The sequence below is a fragment of the Trichosurus vulpecula genome, chromosome 4 (genome assembly GCF_011100635.1).
Source record: "Trichosurus vulpecula isolate mTriVul1 chromosome 4, mTriVul1.pri, whole genome shotgun sequence".
NCBI lineage: Eukaryota > Metazoa > Chordata > Mammalia > Diprotodontia > Phalangeridae > Trichosurus > Trichosurus vulpecula.
Window position 1 is genome coordinate 263,647,662 of NC_050576.1, and position 27,795 is coordinate 263,675,456.

General features: G+C 35.9%; 1 protein-coding gene across 1 annotated transcript in view; it reads left to right on the top strand.

The window, feature by feature from the left end:
• The window catches only part of PLSCR4 (phospholipid scramblase 4), a 51,606-nt gene extending 24,022 nt beyond the window's left edge, over positions 1–27,584 (top strand). The window contains exons 5-10 of the mRNA XM_036756689.1: positions 3,007–3,236; positions 4,996–5,038; positions 8,157–8,383; positions 10,735–10,893; positions 18,578–18,736; positions 23,267–27,584. Of these exons, the coding sequence (XP_036612584.1) occupies positions 3,007–3,236; positions 4,996–5,038; positions 8,157–8,383; positions 10,735–10,893; positions 18,578–18,736; positions 23,267–23,323 (875 nt within the window). The 3' untranslated portion in view covers positions 23,324–27,584. The remainder of the gene's footprint in view (positions 1–3,006; positions 3,237–4,995; positions 5,039–8,156; positions 8,384–10,734; positions 10,894–18,577; positions 18,737–23,266) is intronic.
• Positions 27,585–27,795: the final 211 nt, after the last annotated feature.

The following is a 27,795-nucleotide window of genomic DNA, read 5'->3' on the forward strand; positions in this document are numbered from 1 at the left end:
AGCTTTTCAGAGAGTTGTTGTGAGACCAAATGAGATATTTATTAAGCACTTTGCAAACCTTCAAGCACTGTATAAATGTTACCTTATATCATTTTAATTTTAAGATTTTAATGTTTAGAGCCATGGGCTCACTCCAGAGGTTCTTAAATAGATTTTAAAAATTGATAACTATATTTCAGTATAATTGATTTCCTTTGTAATGCTATATATTTTAGCTGATGTATTTTAAATATTTAAAAACATCTTTTGGATTTAAAAACTATGGAGTAGAGGTCTGTAGGTTTTACCAGACACTGCCCAAGGCATCACAATACAAAAAGAAAGTTTAAAAACTCCCAGATTTGAAACTAGGAAAACAAGAGAAGTCTTAGCTGATTGTCTTAGCTCTAGGCTCAAGTCAATAGATTAGGAGATTTCTGAACCATTGCAATGTGCTTTGAAATAAATAGTGTTTTCACATATGCTTTTCCTTATACCATACTCAGGCAATGACTGGCATAACCCTCCTTTCCAGGCTACCTTCAAGTTTTATCCTCAACTCCCTGTCATAACTCTCAAGTTATACCCAATCAAGAGACTACTTCTCTGAGATCCGCTGCTAGCCCCATCCCACCCCCACCTCCACTTTCCCCTTACACTTCTAAAGTAGAGTCTATTGGTCTAATTCATGGTTCATTTTTCTCTTTTGTGTATCGGAAAGGACTCTGAACTTGAAACAGGAAATCTAGCTCAGAGACTCAGTTTCTTATTATGTAAAAAAAATAGGGACAAATATTACATGCACTGACAAATTCTCAGGGTTTTTGTGTGGGAAAGTACTTTGCAAAACTTAAAGCACACTATAAATGTACATTATTGTTATTCATAATAATAATATATGCTATATTTGGCGCAGGCAGCAAAGAAGGAAATGCATGAAAGCAGCTGCGATGGTTAGATTAACAATGAAGTAGTGCAGGGTGGGGCACTCACTTCCTTCTCATTTTTTAAACAACTGTAGTAATTTACAACATTTAGACATTTCTATTAAGATATGAAGTATTGTATATGTCAGTAGATGGAGCTGCTGTTCCTGGGATTATCATTTCAACTTTATGTTCCTTTTGGGATGAATTCCTGAGCTTTATATACATTGCCTATATAAAATTAAGCTCAAAAAATCCTATAAAGAAATTGCTAATTAATTCTATGTATAGTTTTTAGAATTATTAATTGATAAATTCTTTTTATTTAAAATAATCATTTATCTTTTAGAGAAATGTGTGTCTGAACTGTAGCTCTGGGAGCTTAGAAAAAAATCTGTCTTGGAAAGAATTCCATTAAAACATGGATTTACTGCTGAGTGAATTTCCAACTGTCTATTTCATTAAAAAAAAAAAAATTCACTATTTTCGCCATCTAGTGGTATAAATTGGCATTTATTATTTCAAATGTGACATCTTTTGGAATATACATTCTCTTTAAAAATTGGTAAAGTTAATTTCTGTAATTATATTTTTCCATTCAGTTGGATTCTAGACCTAAAGATATGTTTCCATGCTGTTTTCCCAAAAATATATTAGAAATCACACTTAGGAATGAAAGATAATTAATAGTATATTTAAAGTTGAAAATACTAATAATTCATTGATAAAAATATTAAAATAGTAGTAAGTGAGTAAAACATATTTTACTGAAATTTAGTTATACATGAAGGAGAAATGGGCTCTCTGGATTGATGATTCATGATTTTAGCCTCTAGCCATCCCTATAATATAGTGGTGTAAGAACGACCATATAAAGTTTGTCAGACTGGTCTTATAAAATGTGTCTACAAATGTACATATATTATAATAACTCAGATTTGTATAGCTCATTAAGGTTTACAAAACCCTTTTCTCACAGTTTCCAGTGATGTACAGTTATGAGCATGCATAGATAAATTATATAATCTTGTATTATCTATATATAGTATACAAGGCATCAACTCACTGGTGCCTGATGAAAAGCAATGATGTCCTTACTATTTTTTTCAGGAATATGGGAATTTGTTTTGTTGTTAGTAGCCAAACAGCAAGTGATGGGGGCATATAGCTTTTAACCCAAATGAAGTAGTCTGAATCTCAGAATCTAAAGAGCAATTTTAGGGGGAAAATTATGGAAGCCTTTTGTTGATCCCATTGCAGTTGTTTCCCCAATATATTCTACCAGCATTCCATCTCTGCTTGTAACAAAGAAAGGGAGTTAAACATACCAACCAACACAATGACTATACAAAGAACCATAATTTTGAACCCCAAATAAATATTCATTTTTAAGCCTTTGGTATCCTTTAAGATTTTAGCCATTTACTCCAGAACACTTAATTTTCATAGCTTATGTAACAATATTGGTTAAATATAATGACAGTAAGTAGTTATTTTTTTCACAACTAGGATTTCAAGTAGAGTTAAATAAAATATTTGCACAATATATTGTTTTCCTAGTTGGGTATTTCACGGAATCTTAGAGCTGGAATGAACCTTAGAGATCATCTAATCCAATTCTCCTCATTTTTCAGCTAAGAAAACTGAGGTTCAGAGAGTATAAGTGACCTTCCCAAGACAATACAGGTAGTAAATGGGAGAATCAGGATTTGAACTAAGGCTTTTTAATTCCAAGCCCAAAGTTCTTTTCTGCTACACCTGTTTCTTTATATAGCTGGTTCTCTCAAAGTTGATTAGACCTATAAAGAGAATTAAAATAGAGACATTTCCATATTATTTTATTCATTCATTTAGTTAACAAACACTAATCAATCATGATGTGTACAACATTATGTTAGATGTTAGTAGAGCTAGAAAGATGAATAAGCTCCTACTCTTAAGGAGGGTGGGAGACATGTTGATCGAGATCCTTTCTAACATTAAAAATAGCTTGTGTCATAATCAAATTCTATTGCATTCTACATTTTGAAAATTATATAGAGTTCATCTTTAAAATGGCTTTAATTACTTCTCTTCAAAATTCTAATTCTTCCATACTCAGGACCTCCTGTACCAGTTGGCTATCCCATTGCAGGCTATGCAGGCCCCGGTCCCATAGGTTATCCAGGTCTGAATCAGCCTGGTGGCTTTCCCATGTATCAAAGTGGTGGCCAGCCAATTGTTTATCAGCCTGGCATCAATGTGAACCCAATTCAACCTCCCCAAGTACCATGGATGGCAGCACCACCTCCGCTCCCAAACTGCCCACCTGGTCTGGAATACCTATCTCAGGTAGTTAAATCTGTTCAATCCTTAGTTCATCCACTCTAAGGTGTATTAAGTATGCATGTACTAGATAAATATATACCTTGGTTTTCAATGTTAGTGACACATTTTGTGGGAAGCAATGACAGGGCTTGGAGAAATTACTTATAGGAAGTAAGGAGCAAGGGGGAGTTGAAAATACTTCTGTCCCTTTTCAATGGCTATCCCCCATACCCAGAATGCTCTCACTCCTCTCTTCTGCCTCTTGACTTCTTTCAAGATTCAGCTCAAACCCTACCTCCTATAGGAAGTTATTCCTGGTCTCCTTTTTTCTCATGACTTCCCTTCTGGATTTATATTGTGCATATTGTGTGTACATAGAATTGTTTTCATGTGGTCTACATTGTTGGAATATGAGCTACTACTTGAGAATAGACTCCATGTCTTTGTCTTTCTTTGTCTCTCTCAGGTCTAGCAAAACACTTGACCCATACTAGGCCCTTAGTAAGTTCATAACTGACTTACTGATGACTCCAAGGTTTCTAGATTGGAAGGCCAGAAAAGAAAGTTAGTTCCAGAGGAGAAGACTAGGTGGATAGTGTTAGATATGGAGTCAGGAAGATCTGAGTTCAAATTCTGCTTCAGATACTTAACTAGCTGACCCTGAGCATATCATTTTAATTATCTTAGCTTCAGTTTCCTCATCTGTAAAATAAGGATGATAATAACTCCTATCTTAAAGGGTTATCGTGAAGACCAAAAGAAATAATACATGTAAAGTGTTTTGCAACCCTTGAAGTACTTAAATGTGAGCTATTATTATTGTTGTTGCTTTTGTCGTTCAGTATGTGTTGACTCAGAATTGACCAAAGAATAGCCAAGATGAGACGTTACCACAGATAGAGTAATGTATTTGCCTGGAGTGGGAATTAAGGCAAGGAACAGAGATTGGGTAGACGACTTCAGCACAGTTGAAGCCAAGAGATTGAGATGCTAGAGTAGGAACTTTGGGGACATCCACATTAGACAGGCGGAGGAAAAGGAGCCAGCAATGGAAACATTTTACATTTGTCACCTACATTTGCCGATATTAATTCATTCAACATATACCTATTACCAGCTATGAGCCAAACTCTATGCTGTAGGTTTTCTAGGTGACAATAGACAGATAGATAGAGAAAAAGATAGATGTAGATATAGGAATATAGAAATAGAAATCTCTCTCTCTCTCTCTCTCTCTCTCTCTCTCTCTCTCTCATTCCCTGCCCTCAGAGACATTTTGATATTCACTTTGGAGGGAGAATGGGTGAACTGGAATACTTACATATGCTGAGGATAATGACAGGACTAATGCTAGATGAAAATTGTGAAACAGGAAAAAAATCATTGGGTTCCTCCATCCTTCGGTTTTTTGTTTTTTTTTGCTTTCTCCCATTTGGACATCTTTATTCAACTCCTCTTTTTCCCTTCTCTCCTCCCCTATCAAAACCTGGCCTTAAGGAAGGATAATCAAATATTAGGGAACTTGGGAATTTTCTATTGGATGTGCCAAACTAGGGTGAGTAAATTCTATTGCTTCTGAATATTATTTTTATTATGAATAGATCACATAAATACAAGGGATGGTAGAATTCCTTTGAGTCTGTAGCTATCTCTATCTTAGTATCCCCTTTCCTGAGTGAAGCATTGGCCTTGACTAACTGGAAAATATAATTTATCTTTTAGTTTGAATTTCATTTTTGATTGTTTTATTTATCTTTAAAAACACTTTGTTTTATCCCAACAGCTAGAAAAAGTACTTGTTCATCAGCAGATTGAACTTCTGGAATGTAAGTGTATTTTGTCAATCAGTCAGCAGTGGAAAGGGAGGAGAACAAACATTTATACAGCACCTACTGTATGCCAGACACTGTGTTAAGTGCTTTATAAATATTGAGTATTTATGTTGGGTGTTCTTCTAAATTCTGGGGAAACAAAGAAATGGAAAAACAATTCTTCTTTGCAACCGGCAGACATTCCAATGGGAGAGACAGGTTCAAAACTACTTAGACAAGTGTTATATACAGAGTAGACAGAAAGTAAATTCAGAGTGAGAAGGACTGGGCAGGACCTTCTGCAAAGGTGGAACTTGAAAATAGTCTGGAAGGAAGTCAGGCAAGCTAAGAGGCAGAGGTGAGAGAGCAACACATTTAAGGCATAGAGTACAGCCAGACATGGAGACCATTAGATGGTATAGTGGAGACAGCACTGGGCCTGGAGTCAGGAAGAAATGAGTTCAAATACAGTTGCTCCAGATGTATGATCCTGGGTAAGTCACTTTACCTCTGTTTCTGTTTGCCTCCGTTTCCTCCACTATAAAATGGACATAATAATAGCATCTCCTTTTCAGGGGTGTTGTGAGGGACAAATGAGATGTTTTTAGAGCCCTTAGTGCAGTGCCTGGAACATAGCAAACACTATACAAATCTTAGTTATTACTACTCTTATTATTATGGAGACGGGATAAGGAGTGTCATGTTCTAAAGATCTGAACATAGGTATTGTTGCTGCTGTTCATCCTTTGCTCTTGAAGAGGATCAATGATATCTTGACCCGCAGGTGAATCGGCCTTAAGCGAGGCAGAGCTGCACAAAGGATTTTCTATTTGATCTTGTTTATAATAGGGAGTTTCTGGAGGTCATTGAGTAGGGTTGATAACATAGTCACGCCTACACTTTGGAAGAAAAAATATAAGGAAAAATTATTTTGGCAGATGGAGGATAGATTGGAATGGAAAGACACTTGAGGCAGGGAGAACAGTGTGAAGGGTATTGCAATAGAAGTGACGAGGGCCTGAAGTAGGATTGTGGCTCTGCTGGTGGAGAGTAAGAGACATATGTGAGACACGTTGGGCTAGGTAGAAAAAATGAGACGTGGTAAGAGATTATGTATATGGTGTGAATGTGACTAAAGAGTCAAGGATAACATTAACATTGTGAAATATATGACTACAGTTAGCAAGGATGGTAAGGTTTTTGTTTTGTTCTGTTTTTGTTTTTGTTTGTTTGTTGTTTAGATGGAGGAGATATGGGCTCTTTTATAGGCTGCCTGGAAAGGTTGGGAGGTGATAAAATCAGGGAGAGGGATTAACTTTGGCAAAGAGAAGGGCTACCACTTCCTCCAAGATGAGAGTGAAGGAGAAAATAGTGGTAGAAAATGTTTAAGTGATATGAGATGATTAAGAGGGGAGAAAGGGGAGTTCTTGGCCAATGATCTCAATTTTTGTCTAACATGTAGCATTTGATTATATTTTTGGTCCAGATCTTGCATTGTACTGATATTTTTCAATGTCTTAGGGAAAGGAGGATTGTCATCTACAATGCCTTGCCTCTTAGAAAAAAAGGAAAAGAATTACATTTTTCATTATCATTAAGTAGTCATTAATAAAACATAGAACTACAGCTTCAGAGTTGCAAGAGATGGATAAAATGGACCACTTATTCCTTGAGGTTCTATACCAACAGCTTCCTGCAATTTTGTGGAATTAGATGTCATTTAATTCAAACTTCTTACCTTCAAGTTGAGAAAACTAAGCCCCAAGGAGGTAAAGACACTTGTTCTAGATCACACAACTAATTAGCAGAAGCACAAGCTAGAACAAGAACCCTCCTAATTTCAGATCAGAGCTTTTCTGATGATAAAAATGGATTTAGGGTTAGATCAGAATAGGAAAAATTAACCTAGAACTGTTCTCAATAGAAGTTATCCTTTCTTCACAATTTATCTTTCTAATCATTTCTTTGATCCCTGAATGAGAACATTTTTCTTTCAATTAATCAGTCTTCTCTCAGTAGCTATTACGATCACTGAAAAATGGAGCATGGCCTAGTAATATCCTTTCTAAAATTGGCTCAGAACTATTTTTTTCCTAGATGATAATCCCTTCTTCCCTGATACATACAAAAATGTCAATAACAAAGGATCTGGAACAGGAATATAGTAAAATCCTGCCTGTTATACAAGAATTGAGACCATTCGCCAGGAGTTCCCCTTCCTTAATCTTTCCCCCCAATACTCATTTCACATCATTCAGATATTTTCCATCACTATCTCTTCCTTTCCTCTGATATTGAATGGAGACATATCCCTTCTATTTACCAAGAACAAATCTAAATGCAACCTGAGGCCCACACAAAAAAGAATGTTTTTCGAATGTCTATTATGTGGAAAAAATATGATCTTGGATTATGTGGCTGTTAAGCTTTTTAAGTAAGAGCCCACATGGTATAGTAGATAGAGAATTGACCTTAGGGTCATTTTAAAACCTGGGTTCTTGTCCTGCCTCTCCTGTATACTGACTATGTGACCCTGGTCAAATCATTTCACTGCCCCAGGAAACTCTTGAAAACTGTAAATTGCACATGAGCAAATAATCTATGATCTCCCATCTCCATTGGTTGAAACTGTCTCCACATCAATTAAATCACTTGTCTGTTGGGCTCCACCACTCAACACTAAAATAAAATTTCTTAGAATGGTTTTTACTTTTGAAAAGATTTCAGTTATTTGATATTGCATTAAAATTAACAAACTCATAACACAATTGTCTAAAATATTATATACATTTCAAATGTGATAATGAAAATTAGTTTTTAAAGCATACCAAAGGAAGAAGTTTCTTTTATTTTTTTTCTAGAATTGTGATTTTTTGGTATAGGAGGCCTCCAATGAAGCTTCTTTCCCAACGGAGATCAGGACCTTCTATAATTTATAGTCATAGAGACTTGATTTGAGACACCAAGAGTTTAGATGATTTGCCCAGAGTCACACAGCCAATTTGTGTCAGAGAAAGGCCTTAAACCTATTTTTCCTGGCTCCAAAACAGGTTTCTACTGACTCTGCTTCTATTTATTCATGCTAAAGCGAATTAATCTTTACTATAGAATTTCTTCTTGCTTTATTTTCCAGTGATGACACGATTTGAAAGTAATAACAGATATGAAGTGAAAAACAGCATGGGACAGATGATATACATGGTTCTTGAGGACACTGATGACATTACGAGAAATGCATATCATACATTACGTCCCTTTGTCATTCGGGTCATTGACAGCATGGGTCGAGAAATCATGAGATTGCAGAGACCCTATCGGTGCACCTGTTGCTGTTTTTGTTGTTCTTCTGCCATGCAAGAGGTTAGTGGCTTAAGCTCTATGCCATAAATTCTCTCCTTCTTTCAGAAAATCAGAGAGAAATTCCTCCTGTTGGTTTATGTTTTCTGACCACCAGCCAATAAGTTGAAGACTCACACTAAAAGAGAGCTACTAATGTGGTCAATGGTGCTAATAGGAAGGCCCTTCTTTCAGTTCTGAGTGGTGCTATTTGAGAATCAAGATGAGGGCAGCCTAAAAGATTCAGTCTCAGGCATAAGAGAGAAGTAAGGAGACTAGGTAAAATGCTATCTTACTGCTGCAGTGTGTTGGTCGATGGCCATCTCCCTCCAGTTTTTTTGGTTTTGATTTTGTTTTTGTTTTTAGAAGTCATTGCTAAGCGTGGTGATGCACACCTCTAATCCCAGCTACTGGTAAGAGGGAAGCTGGGGGATCTCTTGAGCTCAGGACTTTTGATCTTTTTGTAGACTATGGGTGGGTGTCTGCCCTAAATTCAGCATCAGTAGGGTAAACCCCCAGGAGCAGGGGGCCAAAGGAAGGGTAAACTAACCTACTCCAGAAATGGGACAGGTCAAAGTTTCTGTGCCAATCAGTAGTAGAATTGGGCTCATGAGTGGCCCCTGTACTTCTAGCCTAGGTGGGAAGGACCTAGTCTTTAAAAAACAAAAGTAAACACACACACACACACACACACACACACACACACACACACACCACAAAACTCCCTGGGGACAAAAAGAAGACAGTTTCAGTCTTAAAGGATTGTTGTTGTTCCACTGGGGGACACAGCATAAGCATAATTATTTGTTTATTTTCCGGAAAACTGCCATTTCTATTGCCTTCATGGCTCTCCATGACAATAGAGGGATCCATAGTATATGTGACAATGCTTCCCACCCAGTTATGATCACTATTGACTAACTAGTGTCCTAGTGAATCCAGGAACGTATCAACAAGGGTCTCTTCCCTGACAGAAAAAGCCAGCTATCGGATTACTTGGATCCAAGTCAGTAAGTCACCAGAACAAAAGCAGAGTGAGATCTACTGTAAGTTATATAACTGGGTACAGAAAGACCCAGAAAACCATCTTCCTTTGATGAGTAAACACAGAATCTGTCAGTCTTTCTTCAATGTTATAAATCACTGGCTCCACAGTCAAAGGAATTGGATTCAAACTCTGCCTCTTATTATGTACCTATATGTTAACCTTGGGCAAGTCACTTAACCTCCTTAGGTCTCAGTTTTCTCACCTGCAAAATGACTATCAGACTAGAAGGTGCTCTTTTCTGGCTCTGTAACTATGACCTGATGGCCCATTGTGGAGATCCTACAAACTTATCTCAATATTAATGAAATACTTCTCTCCTGAGGTTCTGTAACCACAGTTTTCTGAGGTTGCATAATCTTGGGGCGGGGGAGAGGACATAAGTTAGAAGGATCCCGTCTATCTTGTATCTTTAAATATAAAGATTAACCTTTTGGAAAGCTTTAGTTCTATAGGAAACTGCTAAATAAGCAGATTGTCAGAACCAGAAGATGTTGACCAGAACAATTTTATCGGATGTCATTTAGTACCACAAAGGCTTGATAATTTATGCAGAATGGATGCCACTATTGCAATTAAATACATACATCTTGAATCACAGATGGGGTCCTGTCACAATTTATATGAACATATCATGTAGCATTCACTTTCTCCACTTTATGTCTGCTCATGAGACACTACTGCTATAAGCCTGGTTTTCCCATTAAAAAAAAAAAAAGCTCTGCTCATGTAAAACAACTGAAAAGATTATAGATGTTCCACGTAGGAGCTATAGCTAGGGTGGGATGATCAGGCTTTGTCCTACGCCACTGATTACTGTTGTACTCCAGTGGCACAGAAACAACTTGACAAGTAGTACCTAGTGAGAAAGAATAAATAGTTAAAATAGAAAGCTACAATATCAAAGGCTTCTTTTTTGCCCCTCCCTACTCTTTTTTTTTTTTTGGACAACTCAGGATGAGCTTCAGGCTTCACTTTGGTTGCCCTGAAAGTAGTGTGTAGTATTTCCTCTAGATATAAAAATTCCTTGAGTAAGAAACAAACTTTGGGGTTTTTTTTGTTTCTTTTTGCATTTGGGATGTCCATTGTTTATCCCAAAAGTACACTGCACAGATTTTTGAATTGAAAGAGGTTCGTAGATAATCATTTAGAATTACTCAGAAAATGGTACCCAATAAGACCAAATTTTTCTAGAAAACATGAGGTCTCTGGAATGTCTCTTTATAACCTTCTGTGTCCATGTTAACCTGAGCCCATACAATTCAGGAATGCTTTTATGTTTCAGTTATTTTTCTGCAGCTTAACCCTATCTGTTCTTTTTTGTTTGTAGCTCGAGATTCAATCTCCTCCTGGTGTGGCCCTCGGTTACGTCATGCAACAATGGGGCTGCTGCATGACGTATTTCAGAATTGAAAATGAGAAGAAAGAGCAAGTGCTGATCCTGGATGGCCCGTGTATGCCTAACTGTGCCTCAGCTACTGTTTATCAGGTAAGATAGAGATATAAGCAAGAATGTCAGATCTTGGAATGAATAAACAGATGAATAAATAAGTGAAAAAGCATTTATTAAGCACTTACTATACAGAAAGCACTGTAGTTGGCACATTGCCTACAGATATAAGCAATCAAAATAGTCCCTGTGTTCTAGGGGCTTACGCTGTAATACAGAAGGGCAATACAAAGTGGGGGAGGAGGGGCTAAAGTTCAAAAAGTGTCATGGGGCGAGGGGATGAATGTGGTGGAATGGTGGAAAAACAGTCTGGAAGTGACATGGTGGGCTGCTTCCAGTAAAGATACTGCAAAAACCAGTGATTACTTTAAGGTTTTCACCCTATTCAATCTCTCTGCAACATTGGACACAGCAAACCCACCTCCAATTTTCTGAGACCCTCACTGTTTACAATCTATTATACTTCACTCAATTGGTTCTCTTCCATTTTTTGGCTTGTTTGTTTATCCTTTAATGGCATTTTTCTCCTCCAAACCTCCGACAATGGCTATATTTGTACCCCTCTTACCTTTTGCCTGCCTCAGAGAATTCCTCTGTCCACATGGTGTCAACTTTCACCTCCTTGCAAATGACTATTTGTTCACCATCTGACCTGTGTTCTGATCCAAATGCTCATAGAGCTTCTGCACTCCACCATCATCTCAAACTCAACATGTCCCAAAACTTTCCCAACAAATAGTGGCCTCTCACTCACTGGTATCATTATCCTTAAACCCCAGACTATTCACCTGTTGCCATTGACTCCTCTCTCTCTTAGGTCCAATCCATTATCATACCTTGCTAATTCTTCCTTTGAACCATCCATGGGATTTGTTCATTTCTTTTCCGTTCTCTTTGCCCCTTCTGTAGCTAATGTTCTAATTACCGTACTGCTAGGCTTTTATTGTAGCCACCAAAATTCCCCTATAAACAGTCTTACATACTGATACTAATCGACTGATCTTAAGGTAATACTTACATTTATGTCTTTTGAAAATATTCATAACAACTCATATTTGCATAGCACCTCCAAATAAATAGTGATCTTACTTGGATGGCACCCTTACTCATGTGTTTACTTTCAATAAATTTTGATGTATTATAGGTTACACGTGTCTGGTAAAGTAGATATTCAGGTTATGTGATCTGGTTTTAAATAAACTAATCTTCACCAAATGGACAAAGAACTTAAAAAGATTCTTGAAATGAAAACTATAGATTGAAGATAGTACTACTATTGAGTACAACTCAAAAATGAAAACATGGCAGAACTGATGCTTTTTGTACTTCTAATGCCAGCTCTTTGTAGTAATGTCTTGTGGTGAAAATGATGGCCTTCTATCTAGTAAGATATGAAAGAAATTGGCCAAAAAGTTTAAAATTATCAGGTGGATTAATTGAAACAATTTGTATCTAGTATTTGTTAAAAATATATATATAAAAACTCAATACCTTCTGATTACTTTGCATCCCTTAAGGGTCTAGAATATGAAAACCGATTAAATAAAATTATACATTTTTTGCAAAGGTTAAAAAAGAAAGAAAATTAAACATACTTTTGTAAATACTAGATTTTAGCAATAACCTCAGTAGCTTAGTTAACAATCTCACAAATTTCCTAAATGATAACAAAACAATTAAAGACAAAATTCGGTAATTTATGATTTCTTAAATTACAGCACTACAAAATTTTATAATACATGGTCAATTAGAATGATTTAAAAGTTTTGTAACTCAGTACAATTCTTAGCCTAACAACATCTAGATTATAAAAGAAATTGCTTTTCTGACAACACAGTCTCATATTTTACATGTATGTATATTACTAGTATTTACATTAATAATAATAGTAATGGTCTCAACTAGTAAGTTGCCATAATTAAGTCACAACCAGTAAATCTCAATAGTTGTGCCACAATCAATAAGTCTCAATAGGTACGTCACAATTGGTAAGTCTCAAAAGGTCTGAGGAGTCATTGAGGAGGGTCCCTGAGGAACATTTGCTTCCTAATAGGGGTTGCTGGGCTTTGGGAAACTTGGAGCAAAAATTCCAGATTCCGGCGGTGTGGGAGCAAGGACTTGGGGGCTTGAGAGGAGAGGTTCCTCTGCTTGCCTAGAGGTGTGGGCTTCAGAGTGCCCAGGGCTCCAGGGTGTTGTCAGTGGGGTATGAGAGGGCAACAAAGTAGCAACTTAATTTTCATTGAGACCTTTAGGTAAAAACAAAAAACCACCAAAATAAAGGGCCTAAAAAACAAGAAAAAGCAGCTAGTAAGCAGGGAAATTGTATTGAAAAGAAGCCAACTCTATTGTATATTCACAACCAAATCACTCTTTAAACTTTTAAAGTAGCAAACATAGGAAAATCACAGCAAGCTAGAAATATATATCTATTGAGATAATTCCTATTCTAAGAAGTATTTTTGTTTCTCAGGAATACAGTAAGTAGAAGTCTTTCTGGTCAAATATGTTCAGATTGGCTCTCATTCTGTGCTTTTATTTCTCTATTTTGGAAGCGTTAAGCCACTTTTTTCAAACTCAAATAGGAATGAGGGTCACTAAATTGCACATAAGGATCTTGTAGTTGTATATTAAAAAAACTACTTATTAATTCCATTGATTTATTTAATACCTTTATGTTATTAAATATTTTCCATTACTATTTATAGAATCATTACTTAAAGTTCTTAATTCTAAAAATTGGGAAATCATAATTACAATGCATTGTAGAGAACATTCTAGATTTTTTTTAAAGTCCTTTTTCAGTTTTTTATTTATACTAGTCTCATGGTGATTCTTATTAACCACACATGAAATAAAACACCTTTGTATACACTTCTGACATAGTGCTGGAATTTTTAACCACCCCCCCAACGAGTCTACAGATAGATTGAAGACGGATATAGAAAAATATACATCTTTTGTCATTTAAACTGATTTTTCTTCACATTCATAAGTGTATTATTATTTTGAGAAAGGTTTCATATGCTTGGTTAATGGAATCTGCTAAAGAATTTTTAGCTACTCTAATTTTTGTTGCAGCCCTGGCTCAGTCAGAGGCAGGACAATAGGGTGAAAAGATCTTAATGGTTCTAATTTTTACTTAAGTAAATTTTACTTCTGTGTTCACTCCTTAAAAACTTTTTTTGAAAGTGAGAACCTTGAATCCTCCAGGCAAGGTGAGTGGGACTCTGGAAAAGATCCAGTGGGGCCTTGTCCCTTCTCCCCCATAATGGGAAACTCAAAGTGCCTCTTTTTCAGATCTATGCATTTTCCAAATTTGTCTTAGTGCCAAATAGTATAATAAATTCTGACTTATCTTAAACATCAAATTAGGAGTAACACATTTCACTTAAACCTAAGAGGAAAAGATTACCATTTTCTTTATCTCTCTTCACATTCCAAATTTGGCCAGAATTGGAATGAAGGGAGAAAGAAAGAGCATTTTCTTATTTCAATGACTTTAACAACAAAAAGAGACAGATAACACACTTTCTTCACACAGAGACACACAACACAAAACATATACGGACGAAAAATGACAGGACGCACAAAGAGGATTTCTAGGAATCTACTGCATAAATTAGACATTGCCATCATATTTCTTTTCCCTTTCTACTTTAGTAATTCCCAATCTACCGCATAGTGGGTTATTGTCACCCATCCCTGGGCTGAGGTTCACAAGCTCTCACCCCAACCCCAATATCATGCTTAATTGTTCTTTGTACCATAGGAACTTCTCCCTCTGGAGTAAAACGTATTTTTAAAATGTTCTATATAGAAAAGGCTGACACTGGGAAGCGTTCTGGTCCATCTTCTCTTAATCTTTTACTCATTTGTTTTCTGATAATCTCCCATCTTTCTAAATCAATTGTACCTTCTTGTTTTTGCTCTTCTGTTATACAAAGCCCTCTTTTTGTTACAATTTTTCTTAATACTTGCAGATACAGATCCCTATCCTTAAATTGTATCTGCCTCATATTTAAATCTCTAAATCTCTAAATTTCTACAATCCCCCAGTAAGCCTAGTGAATAATCCTCTTACTCCTTAGTGAATATGCTCCAGAGCCTGTACTGGTAAGACATTACTCCACCTCTTCCAAGTCCCAGACTTGTGGTCCCTGTTCCAGTGCCACCTGTGAACAGCCGTGTGATTGTGTGGGTGGAGTAATGAAACACAAAAAGAGAAAGACATGGGGCTAGGCAAGTCTTATAGGCTGACTATAGACTAATTTTAATGGAGTTACTGACAGTATTTTATGCAGGTTAATTCCTGAGTCATCCTGACTTCTCAGAAGAGTACAATGAAGCATTGACTAGCATTTTTTATCTCCTTGTTCCTGGGAATGAGACACCAGTGTCCTATAAGCTTAACCAAATTGAAACATTTCTGTTCTTTCCCATATAGATAACCATACTGAAACATTTCTGTTCTTTCACATATGGGTAATCATATTGAAACATTTCAGTTCTTTCCCATGTGGACAATCAGCTACGAAGGCGGGTTTTCTTTGCCATGTCTTCTTATCCTAAAAATGGCTTTTGCTGTGCATAGACCCATCCTCAATTGATCCTTCCATGCAGAGATCTAAGAGAATGCTTTGCAGAGGTCTAATGAGGCCTAAACAGGATATAGCTGGCTCTCCACAGCCATCTATCTAATAAGATATGAAAGAAATTGGACAAAAAATTTAAAATTAGCAGGTGGATTAATTGAAACAATTTATATCTACTATTTGCTAAATATATATATATATACTTATGTATATATATAATACATATATATATACATAAGTATGTATATATATATATATATATATATATATATATATATATATATAAACTCAATACCTTCTGATTACTTTGCAAGAATAACTAAACTGATTAACATTAGGGAAGATGGAAATTTACTAGCCAATTTTTTAAAAAAGTCTTTATATAACTTGTGGAAGGTGCTAAAATTCAGTATCATGATTTATTAAGTGCAGTCCATGATGCATTTTTACATTTGGTTGAGAGTATCTTTATGACAGGAAGACCAGGCTGGTTGTCAAAGAGAAGGAGGAATTAGAGACCTGATTGCCAATATTTGCTGGATTATGGAGAAGGCAAGGGAGTTCCAGAAAGAAAAAAAATCTACTTCTGCTTCATTGACAACACTAAAGCCTCTGACTATGTGGATCACAACAAAATGTGGCAAGCCCTCAAAGAAATGTGAATACCAGATCATCTTGCTTGTCTCCTGAGGAACCTGTATTTGGACCAAGAAGCAACAGTTAGAATAAAACATGGAAAAACTAATTCATTTAAGATTGAGAGGAAAAAAGTATGACAAGGCTATATATTGTTACCTTATTTATTTGATATTTATATAGAGTAGATCATTTGAAATGCCATGCTGGATAAATCAAAAGAAGGAATTAAGGTTGCCAAGAGAAATATCAACAATGTCAAATATGCAGACAAAACCATTCTGATGGCAGAAAGTACAAAATAATTAAGAATCCTCTTGAGGGTGAAAGATGAGAATGTAAAAGCTGGCTTGAAACTTAACATAAAAAAACTAAGATCATGGCAATTGGTCCCATCATTTCCTGGCAAATAGAGGGAGAAGAAATGAAAGCAGCATCAGATTTTATATTCTCGGGCTCAGAGGTCACTGTAGATAGTGACTGTAGCCATGAAGTTAAAAGATGCTTGCTCCTTGGAAGGAAAGCTATGGCAAACCTGGACAGCATACTAAAAAGCAGAGACATTGCCTTGCTACAAAGGTCCATATACTCAAAGCTATGGTTTTTTTCTAGTAGCAATGTATGTCTGTTAAAGTTGGTCAGTAAGAAATACTGAGCACCATGGGATCAATGTTTTCAAATTGTGGTGCTGGAGAGAGATCCTTGGATAGCAAGGAGACCAGTCAATACTTAAAGAATATTAATTCAGGCTATTCACTGGAAGGTCAAATACTGAAGCTAATGCTTAAATACTTTGGCCATATGAAGAGAGGATAGGACTCATTAGATAAGACAACGAAGATTGGAAAGATTAAAAGCAAAAAAGAAAAGCATATGGCAGAGAATGAAATGGATAGGTAGTGTCATGAAAACAATGAACACGAGCTTGGCCAGATTATGGAAAACAGTGGAGGATAGAAGAGCCTGATATGCTATGGTCCAGGAGATGATGAAGAAAGTGATATGACTGAACGACTGAACAAGAACATCAATGTTTGTGACATATCTGTTATCCATAACTACCATTAAAAAACAAATATTGAAGTGAATTGATCTTAGAACTAGATGTGCAGATTGCTGTATCATGAAGTGTTGAATCCAAATATTTAAAAAAAAATAATGAAGGGGGAAGCTGGGTGGCATGGTGAATTGAGCACTGGCCCTGGACTCAGGAGGACCTGAGGTCAATTCCAGCCTCAGACACTTGACACTTACTAGCTGTGTGACCCTAGTGAGTGAATTAACTCTGATTGCCTTGCTAATAATAAAAATAATAATAATAAACATGACCAATTGTATTACATCTAATAAAATATAATTATTAACTAATAGGTACTGTTTTAGCTGGAGAAAAACGATTTTATATGCTATTAAAAATAAAACATTTATTTTAAAATGTGTCTTTCACTTTTATCTTATTTTTCCTTCTATTTTGCATATGTTTTATAATGGATATAATAGTCATATGATTTTCAAAGCAATATCAACAGTAATAATAATAAGATTTATATATGCCAGGCACTTTACAATTATTACTCATTTGACCCTCACAACAACCCTGGGAGGTAGGGACTATTATTATCCCCATTTTACAGATGAAGAAACTGAGGCAAATAGTGGTTAAGTGACTTTCCCAGGGTCACACAACAAGTCTTAGGTCAGTTTTGAACTCAGGTCCTCCTGATTCCAGGCCCAGTGCTCAGTGTGTTACCTAGCAGTGTAAATAAATGAATGAATAGATGGTTGGATAGATATAGAGATAGATAAATAGAGGATAAACAGATAAATGAATAAACATAAATAAAATACACAAACATTATTTGTTTATAGGGGTATGAAAGCAAAAGTTTAGAGACCACCACTATGTCAGGGATTCTTAACCTGGGTAGATTTTGGAGTCTGGTGAACTTGGATGGAAAAAAATTCATATGTGATCCTGTGTATTTTATTGTGTGCATTTAAAAATGATTTTGAAAAGAGGTCCAGGGCTTCCCCGGATGGCTAAAGTTATTCAAGACAAAAAAAAAGTAAATAACTTTTGCTCAAGTCTAGGTAGTTCCTTCATTAAAAATATTCCTGTTCTGTGGTTTGTTCCTTCTAGATTTTATAGGATGACTGATCTCCTAATTTTAGATAAACTAATCTACTCTGGTATTAATAAATGGTAAAAACAAGTATGACAAATCATGTGACTTCTATTGTTATTTGAATAGTAAAGTGTCCACTCTTTGAAAAAATGTCATTAGCCAAAAGGAGTAAATTTCCATTATTGAGAATTTTAGACAACTTGACAAGTCAACGGGACAGGATAACCTTTTAGAAGGTAGCACTACAGTCAACCCCTATAGGCAGTGCCTCTTCTCCTTCTATGTCTGAGTGAACTCATTGGATTTCTTCCTATTCTAGCATAAAATACCTGTAAGGAGATCAATAAAGTCATATTTCTGTCTTTTCAGGTTAAATCTTTGGATGGAGCCATTATTGGAAGTATTTGTAGACAGTGGCCTGGCTATGTACAAGCATCAGTAGCAGATATAGACAACTTTGAGGTCACTTTTCCATTAGACCTCAACGTAACAATGAAAGCTTTGATTTTTGCAGCTACCTTCCTCATTGTAAGTCTTTACTTTTTTTAAAAATATATTTTTTGCAATTCTAAACTTACACACCAGGAAATGAGCATTTCCATATGCAAACAAGAGCACAAGAAAATGACTACGTATGGAACCATCATTCTTCTTTTTCATACTGCTTGCTTTAAAATAAACATATATATGTTATGTAATTTATCATTTCACATATTAGTTTCAAGACTGCACTGCTTGTTTGCATTTCCTTCTACTTCAATGCCTTTCATTTTAGGGATTGTTCTTGCTAAACCTTACCTTTCTGCTCCTAACCCCACCCCACCCCCAATTTAAAAAAAATAAAGAGAAGAGGGGGGAAAGCCTTGACATAGTCAAGCAAAAGAAATCCACAGAGTGGTCATGTCCAAAATAATATGTCTCCTTCTGTACCTTGAGTCTATCACCTCTCTGTCAGGAGATGGATAACATGCTTCATTGTCAGAGCTTCTCTTTAGATGTGGTTGGTCACCACATTGATGAGATTTCTTAAGTCTTTCACATCTCTTTCTCCTTACAGTGTTAATATCCTTTTGTAGATGTATTTCTGGTTTTGTTCACATTGCTCTGCATCAGTTCATACAACCTAGGATGCTCTGAAATAATATTTTGTCTTTTCTTAAATATAATATTCGATTACATTCTTAGAATTTATTCAGTCATTTCTCAATTGATGTCTCCCACCCCACCCTGTCCCCCTCACAGGCATACACCTTGGATTCTAGACTAGCTTTTTAAAAAACGTCCCTCCTTTTAATGTCTCCTTCAGGGTCAAGAAGTTGTTTTGCTGGCTGCTATTTCCTCTTAGTATGTCATCCATCCTAGCAGTTCATGCTGTGCCCCGCCAGTTTCTTGCCCTGTTGATATTGTTATATTTCTATACCAAATTGTTTGTTTGCATGGATTCAGCTCTCCTTTGTCCTTTGCAGATAAAACTTGAGTTTCATCCGATGTTCAGTCTCTCTACTTTTTTTCTCTATGTTTCTATACATTTCTTATCATGTACCCCTTCCTTTCTACACAAGTATATTCCTTCTACCCTCCTTCCTAAAATCCCCACAACAGGAAAAAAACCTATTTCAGAGAACTCTGGTTTTTCTTGTTTACTTCCCTCAATAATCTGTAAATACATTAAGGCTCCAAAGGGACACTTGTTTCTTCTCTCTCTATTAGGATGTTAGCATTATATCACCATAGAGCCCTTTCCAGTTGCTCAAATAAAATTACCATTCCAGGTTTCTCAGGACTCTCATGTTTGTGTTTCCTAATTCCTGTTCAGCCCTAGTTTTTATCACTGTTTTCAAGTCCTCTATTACATTAAAGATTTATTAGTTTCCCTGTAAGATTAGACTAGTAAGCCTATCTCTTATGTCTTTTGGAATATTGTATTTCAAGGTCTCCTGGTCTTGTGTGATCTTGACTTTTTCATTGATGCTTGAACTGTTTCTTTCTGGATGCCTAAATCTTTTTTCCTTTGATGTGAAAACTTGGGGTTTTGGTCATGACTTTCCTGGAAGTTTTCCCTTTTTTGTTTGTTGTTGTTTGAACTTGATGTTGCTGTAGTCTAGGAGGTGAATGTTGGACTCATCCTATCTTCATTTTGCTCTCTGATTCTAATTTATTTGGGAAGTTTTCATTTGTTATTTCTTTTTTTTCTTTTTATATATATATTTTTTTCCAATTACATGTAAAGACAATTTTGAACATTCATTCCAAAAATTGTTGAGTTCCAAATCCTCTCCCACCCTGCATCCTCTTTCCCTTCCATGAGAAGGCAAGCAATTCAATGTAGATTATATATGTGCAGTAATGTAAAACATATTTCCATATTAACCATGTTGTGAAAGAAAGGCAGACATAGCAACACGAAGAAAAATAAAGAAAGTTAAAAAATGTTTTGATTTGCATTCAGACTCTATCAGTTCTTTCTCTGGAGGTGGGTGATATTTTTCATCACAAGCCCATCAGAATTACCTTGAATCATTGTATTACTAAAAATACTTAATTCACAGTTGATCATCATATAACACTGCTGTTACTGTGTTCAATGTTCTTCTGGTTCAGTTCACTTTACTTGGCATCAGTTCATATAAGTCTTCCCAGATTTTTTCCGAAACCTTCCTGCACATTTCTTATAGCACAAAAGTATTCCATTGCATTCATACAGCACAATTTGTTCAGCCATTCCCCAATTGATGGGTATCCCTTCAATTGCAAATTCTTTGCCAGCACAAAAAGAGCATATGTACATATAGGACCTTTTTCTTTCTAAAAAATAATCTCTTTGGGATACAAACTTAGTAGTTGTATTGTTGGATCATTTATAATTTATTGATATATGATGCATAGGATTTTTTAATCAAGTCTAATGATTCTTAAATTTTCTCCCCTTGACCTGTTTTCTGGATTAGCTTTTTAAAAATACCAAATAGCTTAAATTTTCTTCATTTTTTCATTTTTAAATTTTAATATTTCTTTTTCATTCTTAGAGTCATAAATTTCTGTTTCATACGTTCTAGTTTTCAGAGCATCTGTTACATACGTAAGATACCACTTTATCTACCTATTCTCCTTCCATTTCATTCAAGAGCTCTATTTAATCCTCCATCTCTTATTTTATTTCTTCTAGCTATTTATGTAGTCATTGTAGAAAATCCATCTTTTCCCCTTTGAGTCACTGATTGAAGTTGTTACTGAGTTATACTCTACTTTGGGGAACTTTTAGAGTTACAATAATTGTTTATATATCATTGTTTTATTTGATTTCTTCCTCTGTCCAACTTTAGCTCCTGAGCTGGGGCTTTCTGTTAATGTTTTGATGTATTTTTGGGGTGGGGTGGTCAGCCCTGCTTGGTTGTTCCCTTCCTGGGCAGATCTGTCTACCTTCTCTTCCCCCTGCCTCTTTCTGAAGGCTCGGCCCCCTGGATCTTTGAGGTTTAGAGCCCTGGCTTTTCATGGTTCTCTCCCTCATCTCAGGATAGTTTTAAAGACCTTAGAGTCCCTGTGGCCAACTCTCAATGCTGCCATAACGCTCTCCTGACTTCCCTTTCCTGAGGCTTTCAAGGTCTCTGCCCTGGGCTTTCTGATCATTATTGGGCTTTTGGACCTTCCTGGGTCTTCCTCCAGAGACTTTTCAGTCTTCTTGCCTCTGGCCACAGAACCTTGTAGGTGACATATAGGCCTTCCGTACTAGGAACTATGTTTGTTTGTTTGTTTTAAACTGTGCTGGCACTGGCTTTCCCTGTAGCTAGCTCCCTTTCTTTACTTCCTGTAGCCTCCTGCCTGTTTGTGCAGTTCTAAGTAGAAGTCTTGTATTTTCTTATTCCTTCCTTGATCATTATTTGGCCTGGAGGAGATTTCATGTTTTTGATTTAATAGGCAAGTGGGAGCTGGGTGTTATGCATCCTGTTTAGGAAGCCATCTTGGCTGGAAGTCTCCCACAAATGAACAATGGTCTGACTTTTGAAATTATGACATGAATTATGTTCTTCTGAGCCATAGCCTTAGAAACGACAATGATTGTTTAATTTAGTTAGCTTTTTGTGAACACATGCATATAGGAATTCCAGCATCACTGAAGTGGGAAAAATAAATCTTTACCTTTTAATGTAGGAAATTTAATATTTGCAATCTATACATCATTGATGCCACAATTAAAAGGTGCCCTTTCATATAACTTTAATTACATTTATTCTTAGGCGATAGATCATCACATTGTAGAAAGAACAGAACATTTGGAGTCAATGGGGTTGAGCTTCAATTCTAGCTCTTCTACTTATTACATGTGTAAATCAGACTGGTCACGTGGTCTCGCAAGATTTCATTTTCCATGTCTGTAAATTCATAGATTTGACTAAGTTGATGTGTAAGATCCCATCCACCTCTAAACTTATGATTCTTTGAATCTACAAATGAAAAACTGGGAAGAGAATTAACTGGAACATAGGCTAGAACTGGAGCATTGTTTTTGATTTTTCTATATTTATTATGTAAATTATTTGAAATATACTTAAGGAATAAAAAAGAGCAGGAAAAATGTTGTGTTTATTTGAGACAAACAAGAATACAAACTATGCTTTTCTGTTCCTGGAAAGAGTCCTGGATTTGGAGTTGGTGGACCAGTGTTTATATCCTGCCTCTTCCAGTTGCTTTCTATGTAAACTTGGGAAAGCCAGCAAATATCTCTGAGCCTCAGTTTCCTTGTCTATAAAATGAGGGAGAGAGATTAGATGACCTCTAAACTTCTCTCCAGCTCTAACATTATGGTCCTCTGACCATAAAGTCATGGTCATGAAAAATCTTGCATAGTCTTATAAAAATGGCAAGAAAAATATTTAGTTGACAACTCTCACCACCTGATGTGACAGATTACCTTGAAATTTCTCCAAAAGAAAATATTCACTTGCAAATCTTATTAGTACAATTAATTAAAATTAGTAGGGCTAATTGCCAAAGGCTTTCTGTTGATACCTTATTGTTTATGTATTATATACACATATGTATTGTTTTTTTAAATTCTAGGATTTCATGTTTTTTGAAAGCCCTCCAAGACGTAACGACCAAAATCAAGAGTCCTAATAAGAATAATAAAATGTCAGAGTTGGAAGGAGCCCTAGTGGTCATATGGTGAAATCTATTCATGAGCAGAAACATCAGATAGACCATTCCCTGGAAATGGCTATCTAGTTTCCATGTGAAGACCTTCAGTGATGAGGGATTTTGTACCTTCAAGAACCGACCATTCCATTTTGCAACAGCTCTCATTGTTAAGAAGTTTGCGGTTTTTTTCCCACTTATATGGGACTGAATATTGATTAGATTCTCTGTACTTTCCACTACTATTGCTCTCTAACAGAAGGGAAAACAAGTTTGATCTTTCTTCCAAATGACCTGAAGAAATACCTGAAGTTCTTCAAATATGTTTCAAAAGCTATCACATCAATCTCCCCTCCATGGACTCCCCACAAAAGGGTCCTGTATATTCTTGCCTCTGTTTCTGTTAAGCACTATTCTAATATGACTGTCATTGTCCTATACATATCCAGTTTCAGGAGTGCTCTTCTGTCACGTTAGTAACATCAAGTGATGCACACTCGTTGCCGATAGTTCATCAAGTGATTATATTAACCTGTGATTTTCCTGTGCCTTGTTGATGTATGACACTCTTCTTAGGTTTGTCTTCTTTTGTTCTCCTTCTATATTCTTCAAAATAAGAAGTTTAGAGGAAAAAATGGAGGCTTTGTATTTCTAAAGGATAACAGTGAAACTAGCCTTCCCCTCTGCCTTCCCACCACCCCCATACAATATGGTTTTCCTTTGAAGTTTCCTCAAAGTTAATTCTATGGGGCTACCATAACATATTATTCTAGTATCCCTTGCATATCATATTATTATGGATCTATGATTGGAATATTTTCTCCATTGGCACAGATGTCAACCCTTTCCTGTGTCTTTATCTGTAAAATAAGGGGATTGTATTAGATCACTTCTTTCAGTTCTAGAACTATAATCCTATAACTGTCCCAAAAATCCTCTACAGAGACTCCATCTAACATGACGGGGGCCTTCTGTGTCTCGTAACGTTGACCTTGTATAGGGGACAGTACTATTGCAATGTAGCAGCCTGCCTTCTTTTCAAGTTATGCATTTCTCTAATGATATCATTTATGTCATTTATCCTATGAATTTGTTAGTAACATATTGTAACCTATTCACATTCACCGTATGCCTTACCATTGCCCTATGGGTAATAACCAAATTTAATTCTTCAGAGACTGTAGTATCCTATGACTCAAGGTTGGTCAATATATATATGGGCTCTTACTTTAGGGGAAAGTTTGGGGTCATTAAAAGCATGGTACAGGTAAGTTAGTCCATTGTCTTCCTCTTATTTAAATCTGAACCCAGTTTTCCCCATCCCCTGGAACTACCCAATTTCTATGGACAATGATAGGTTTTACAGATTGTCCACCTATCCTCATATCATTGATTAGGCAGAAGGACTTTATTAACTATTTTGTTTTTCATGCATGGAAAGTTAGGGGGTAAAAACTCCTTAGTCAAGGAGCTTTGTTATACATGAGAATCTCCTTCTTGGTTAAAAGCCTTTGGGGGTCTTCTGTTTTCTAGAGCCTTCAATTAGTTGTACAAGTATAAAGATGTAGTCTTCCATAGGTCATATTTGTGAAAGCCTTGGTGTTCCTTTTTTTATACCTCCATCAAGGATACTTATGATCCTCATGTAGACTATTTTTATAAAGAATTTGTTGAGATTATAAAGTAAAGCTCAGTCTGTAATGTGAAGCTGCAGTCAAAAAATCTAATATGACCTTGGGCTGAACTAAGAAGGTATAGTTTTGATATATGTTCTTTTAACCATTCCTTTTATTTTCAGTGCAAATAGTTTGTTTAATCTGGCGAGTTGTCTCAGCTATGTGACATAACATCTTATATTTTATTTTTCATTCTAATTTAATATAGATTTTATTTTTTGCTTTAACAAATTGGTTTTCTTTTTTTTACCCAATTTGAAAATGACTCTCACATCAGTAAGTTCGCTCTGTCATTTAATTTTTATGACAGTACTAACCATATGTGACATCTTCTACCTTTGGTCTTGAAGAAAATAGTCATGATATATAGAAGCACAGTGAACTAAGTGTTGGATGTAGGTTCAGGGAGGTCTGAGTTAAATGTGTAGCAAAGTAGGAAGAGTGCTGGCCTTGGAACTGCTAACACCTGAGTTTAAACCCTGCCTTTGTAACTTACCGATTGTGCTGCATGAGTAAGTCATTTAAACTTTCTGAAGCTTAGGAAAGTCTTTAACTTGTTGACTAAGTTATGGGTACATTTTGATGTGTAATCAGTGTTCTCCGATGAAAGCAAATATTTTTTTAGTGTGTTACCATGCTGTTTCTTATTGCCTTTGGACTCAAGATGAAAGTAATTCCACTAATGCTTTCATTGCCTCTCCAAGTTAGACCAGTCTTCCATCAAACTTAACCTCCTTTCGTCTTCCAGTTGCACTTATAGCAAGAATGTGAGGTTTGACATAGAATGTCCATTCATTGATCACTGGAAAGGATCTTGTATCTAGGATAATATCAGCTAAGTTAATGTTAATATCTGCTTTAAAAATTGCATGATTTTGACCATCATCTCCCCCGCTTTTAACCTTTCTTCCATGATTAATGCATAATCAGAAGAAAAGGACATCAAATACTTGTGCTGTTGATTTTTTGGAAATTAAGTATAGGTCTTTATTTCATCCCACTAGATTTCATAGTCTTATGTTCAGGCCATCATTCTATCCTACTAAGATCCTTTAGGATCACAAATCCTTTGTCCAACAGGTTAGGTTTTTTTCAGTCTTAATGTCATTTACAAATTTGATAAGCATGCCGTTTAAGTCTTCAAGACATTGATTAAAATGATGAATGGAGCACTGCTAAGAATAGAGCCATATGGCTCTTTACTTTAAATCTCTTCAGTTTCAGAAGATGATAATGGGTAATCATAATCTCTCAAATTCTAGAGACTCACGGTATCTTGGAACATTTTCCTCTCCCTAAAACCTAGAAACCTTGGATCGGGAGAATTGCCCATTTCCAATCATCTGCATGAGGATTCTTCACTGCTGATTATTTTCAGTGACTTCAAGCCTCTGATGCATTGAAGGATAGCCAAGCTGGGTTTTAGCTCTAATAACAGAAGGATGGAGCTTAGAAGGGATGGCAGTCAGGCTACACAAAATTAGAGTTATTTATAAATGTGCCTTTGAACATGTCCTAGTACAACTTCCTGTCTCAGTTGTATTTCTTTAGGGTAAAATAGGTTGCAAAGAGTTCATACCAGAGAGCTGAGACAAATGTAACCTACTTAAAAATGAAAGGAATGCCACTGTAGAAATAAACACACAATATAGATGGATTTCTATCTGTGGAAGTTAGGGAATAGTCAGACTGGTATGGCTTGTGGATATGGGTAAATGACAAAGGTTGGTAGTGTGCAGATGTTAGAAACAGTAGAAAAAATGACTCAAAGTCAACTTGGAGGTATGGACTTAATGATCTCACAATCTTCACATAATTTCATATGAAACAGAGCATCCTTCTATTAATAAGTATAGAAATGAGAAAACAAATTGATAAAAGCCCAGCAAGATGAGGTGGGATGACCCCACTGCAAGGGTAAACATCATTGCAGACTGCGACAATGGCATTCCATTTTTTTATCAAATAATTATTTATTATTGAACATGAACAAAAATTAATGTGAAACATAAACAAAATTAGAGCTATGGAAGGCAACCTTAAAAATGCAGGAGGGACTAAAGGATTCTTATTAAAAATTAGGACTTTTTCACCATTGGATGGATTGAGACAGGGAAAGGCGAACTCGATGAGAAGCATTTTTTAAATGTATATTCTCACCTTCACCCACATTTTTATGCATCTTAATATTTCTAATTAGCAAGTATTTCCTACTAACGTGCTTTGTACATAATAAGCACTTAACAAATGGCTTTTCACTCAGTCATTCTTTTTGTGTGCACCAGTCTACATTGCAAAGTAAACAATAGATTCATTTTAATTATTTTATATTTCCATGCAACTTCCCCCCCCCACCACAACCTATTAGCTGAGGTAATTAAGAGTTGACCAAATAGAGCATGTAAAATTCAAACTAGAATAATTGTTAGTGTAAGACAATAATTGGACAGGATCTCTCAATAGCTTTATAGAAGTAACGCGCGTGTGTGTGTGAGAGAGAGTGTGTGTATATATTTGTGTACATATATGTATATACATATATATGTGTGCACACACACATATATATGCATACTAAATCAAATAAATGCAATACAAATAAAATGAAGGGCTCTGATGAAGTGATCTCTAAGGTCTTCCAACTTGTACATTCTATAATCCTAATTGTTCCTCATCTGAGACAAAACAAACTAATTTGCTCCCTCTCTACCAGGAAACCCTGACAATCCCATTACTATTCTGGCAAGTGAATTCAAGTTTAATCTTATGTTCCAATTTAAT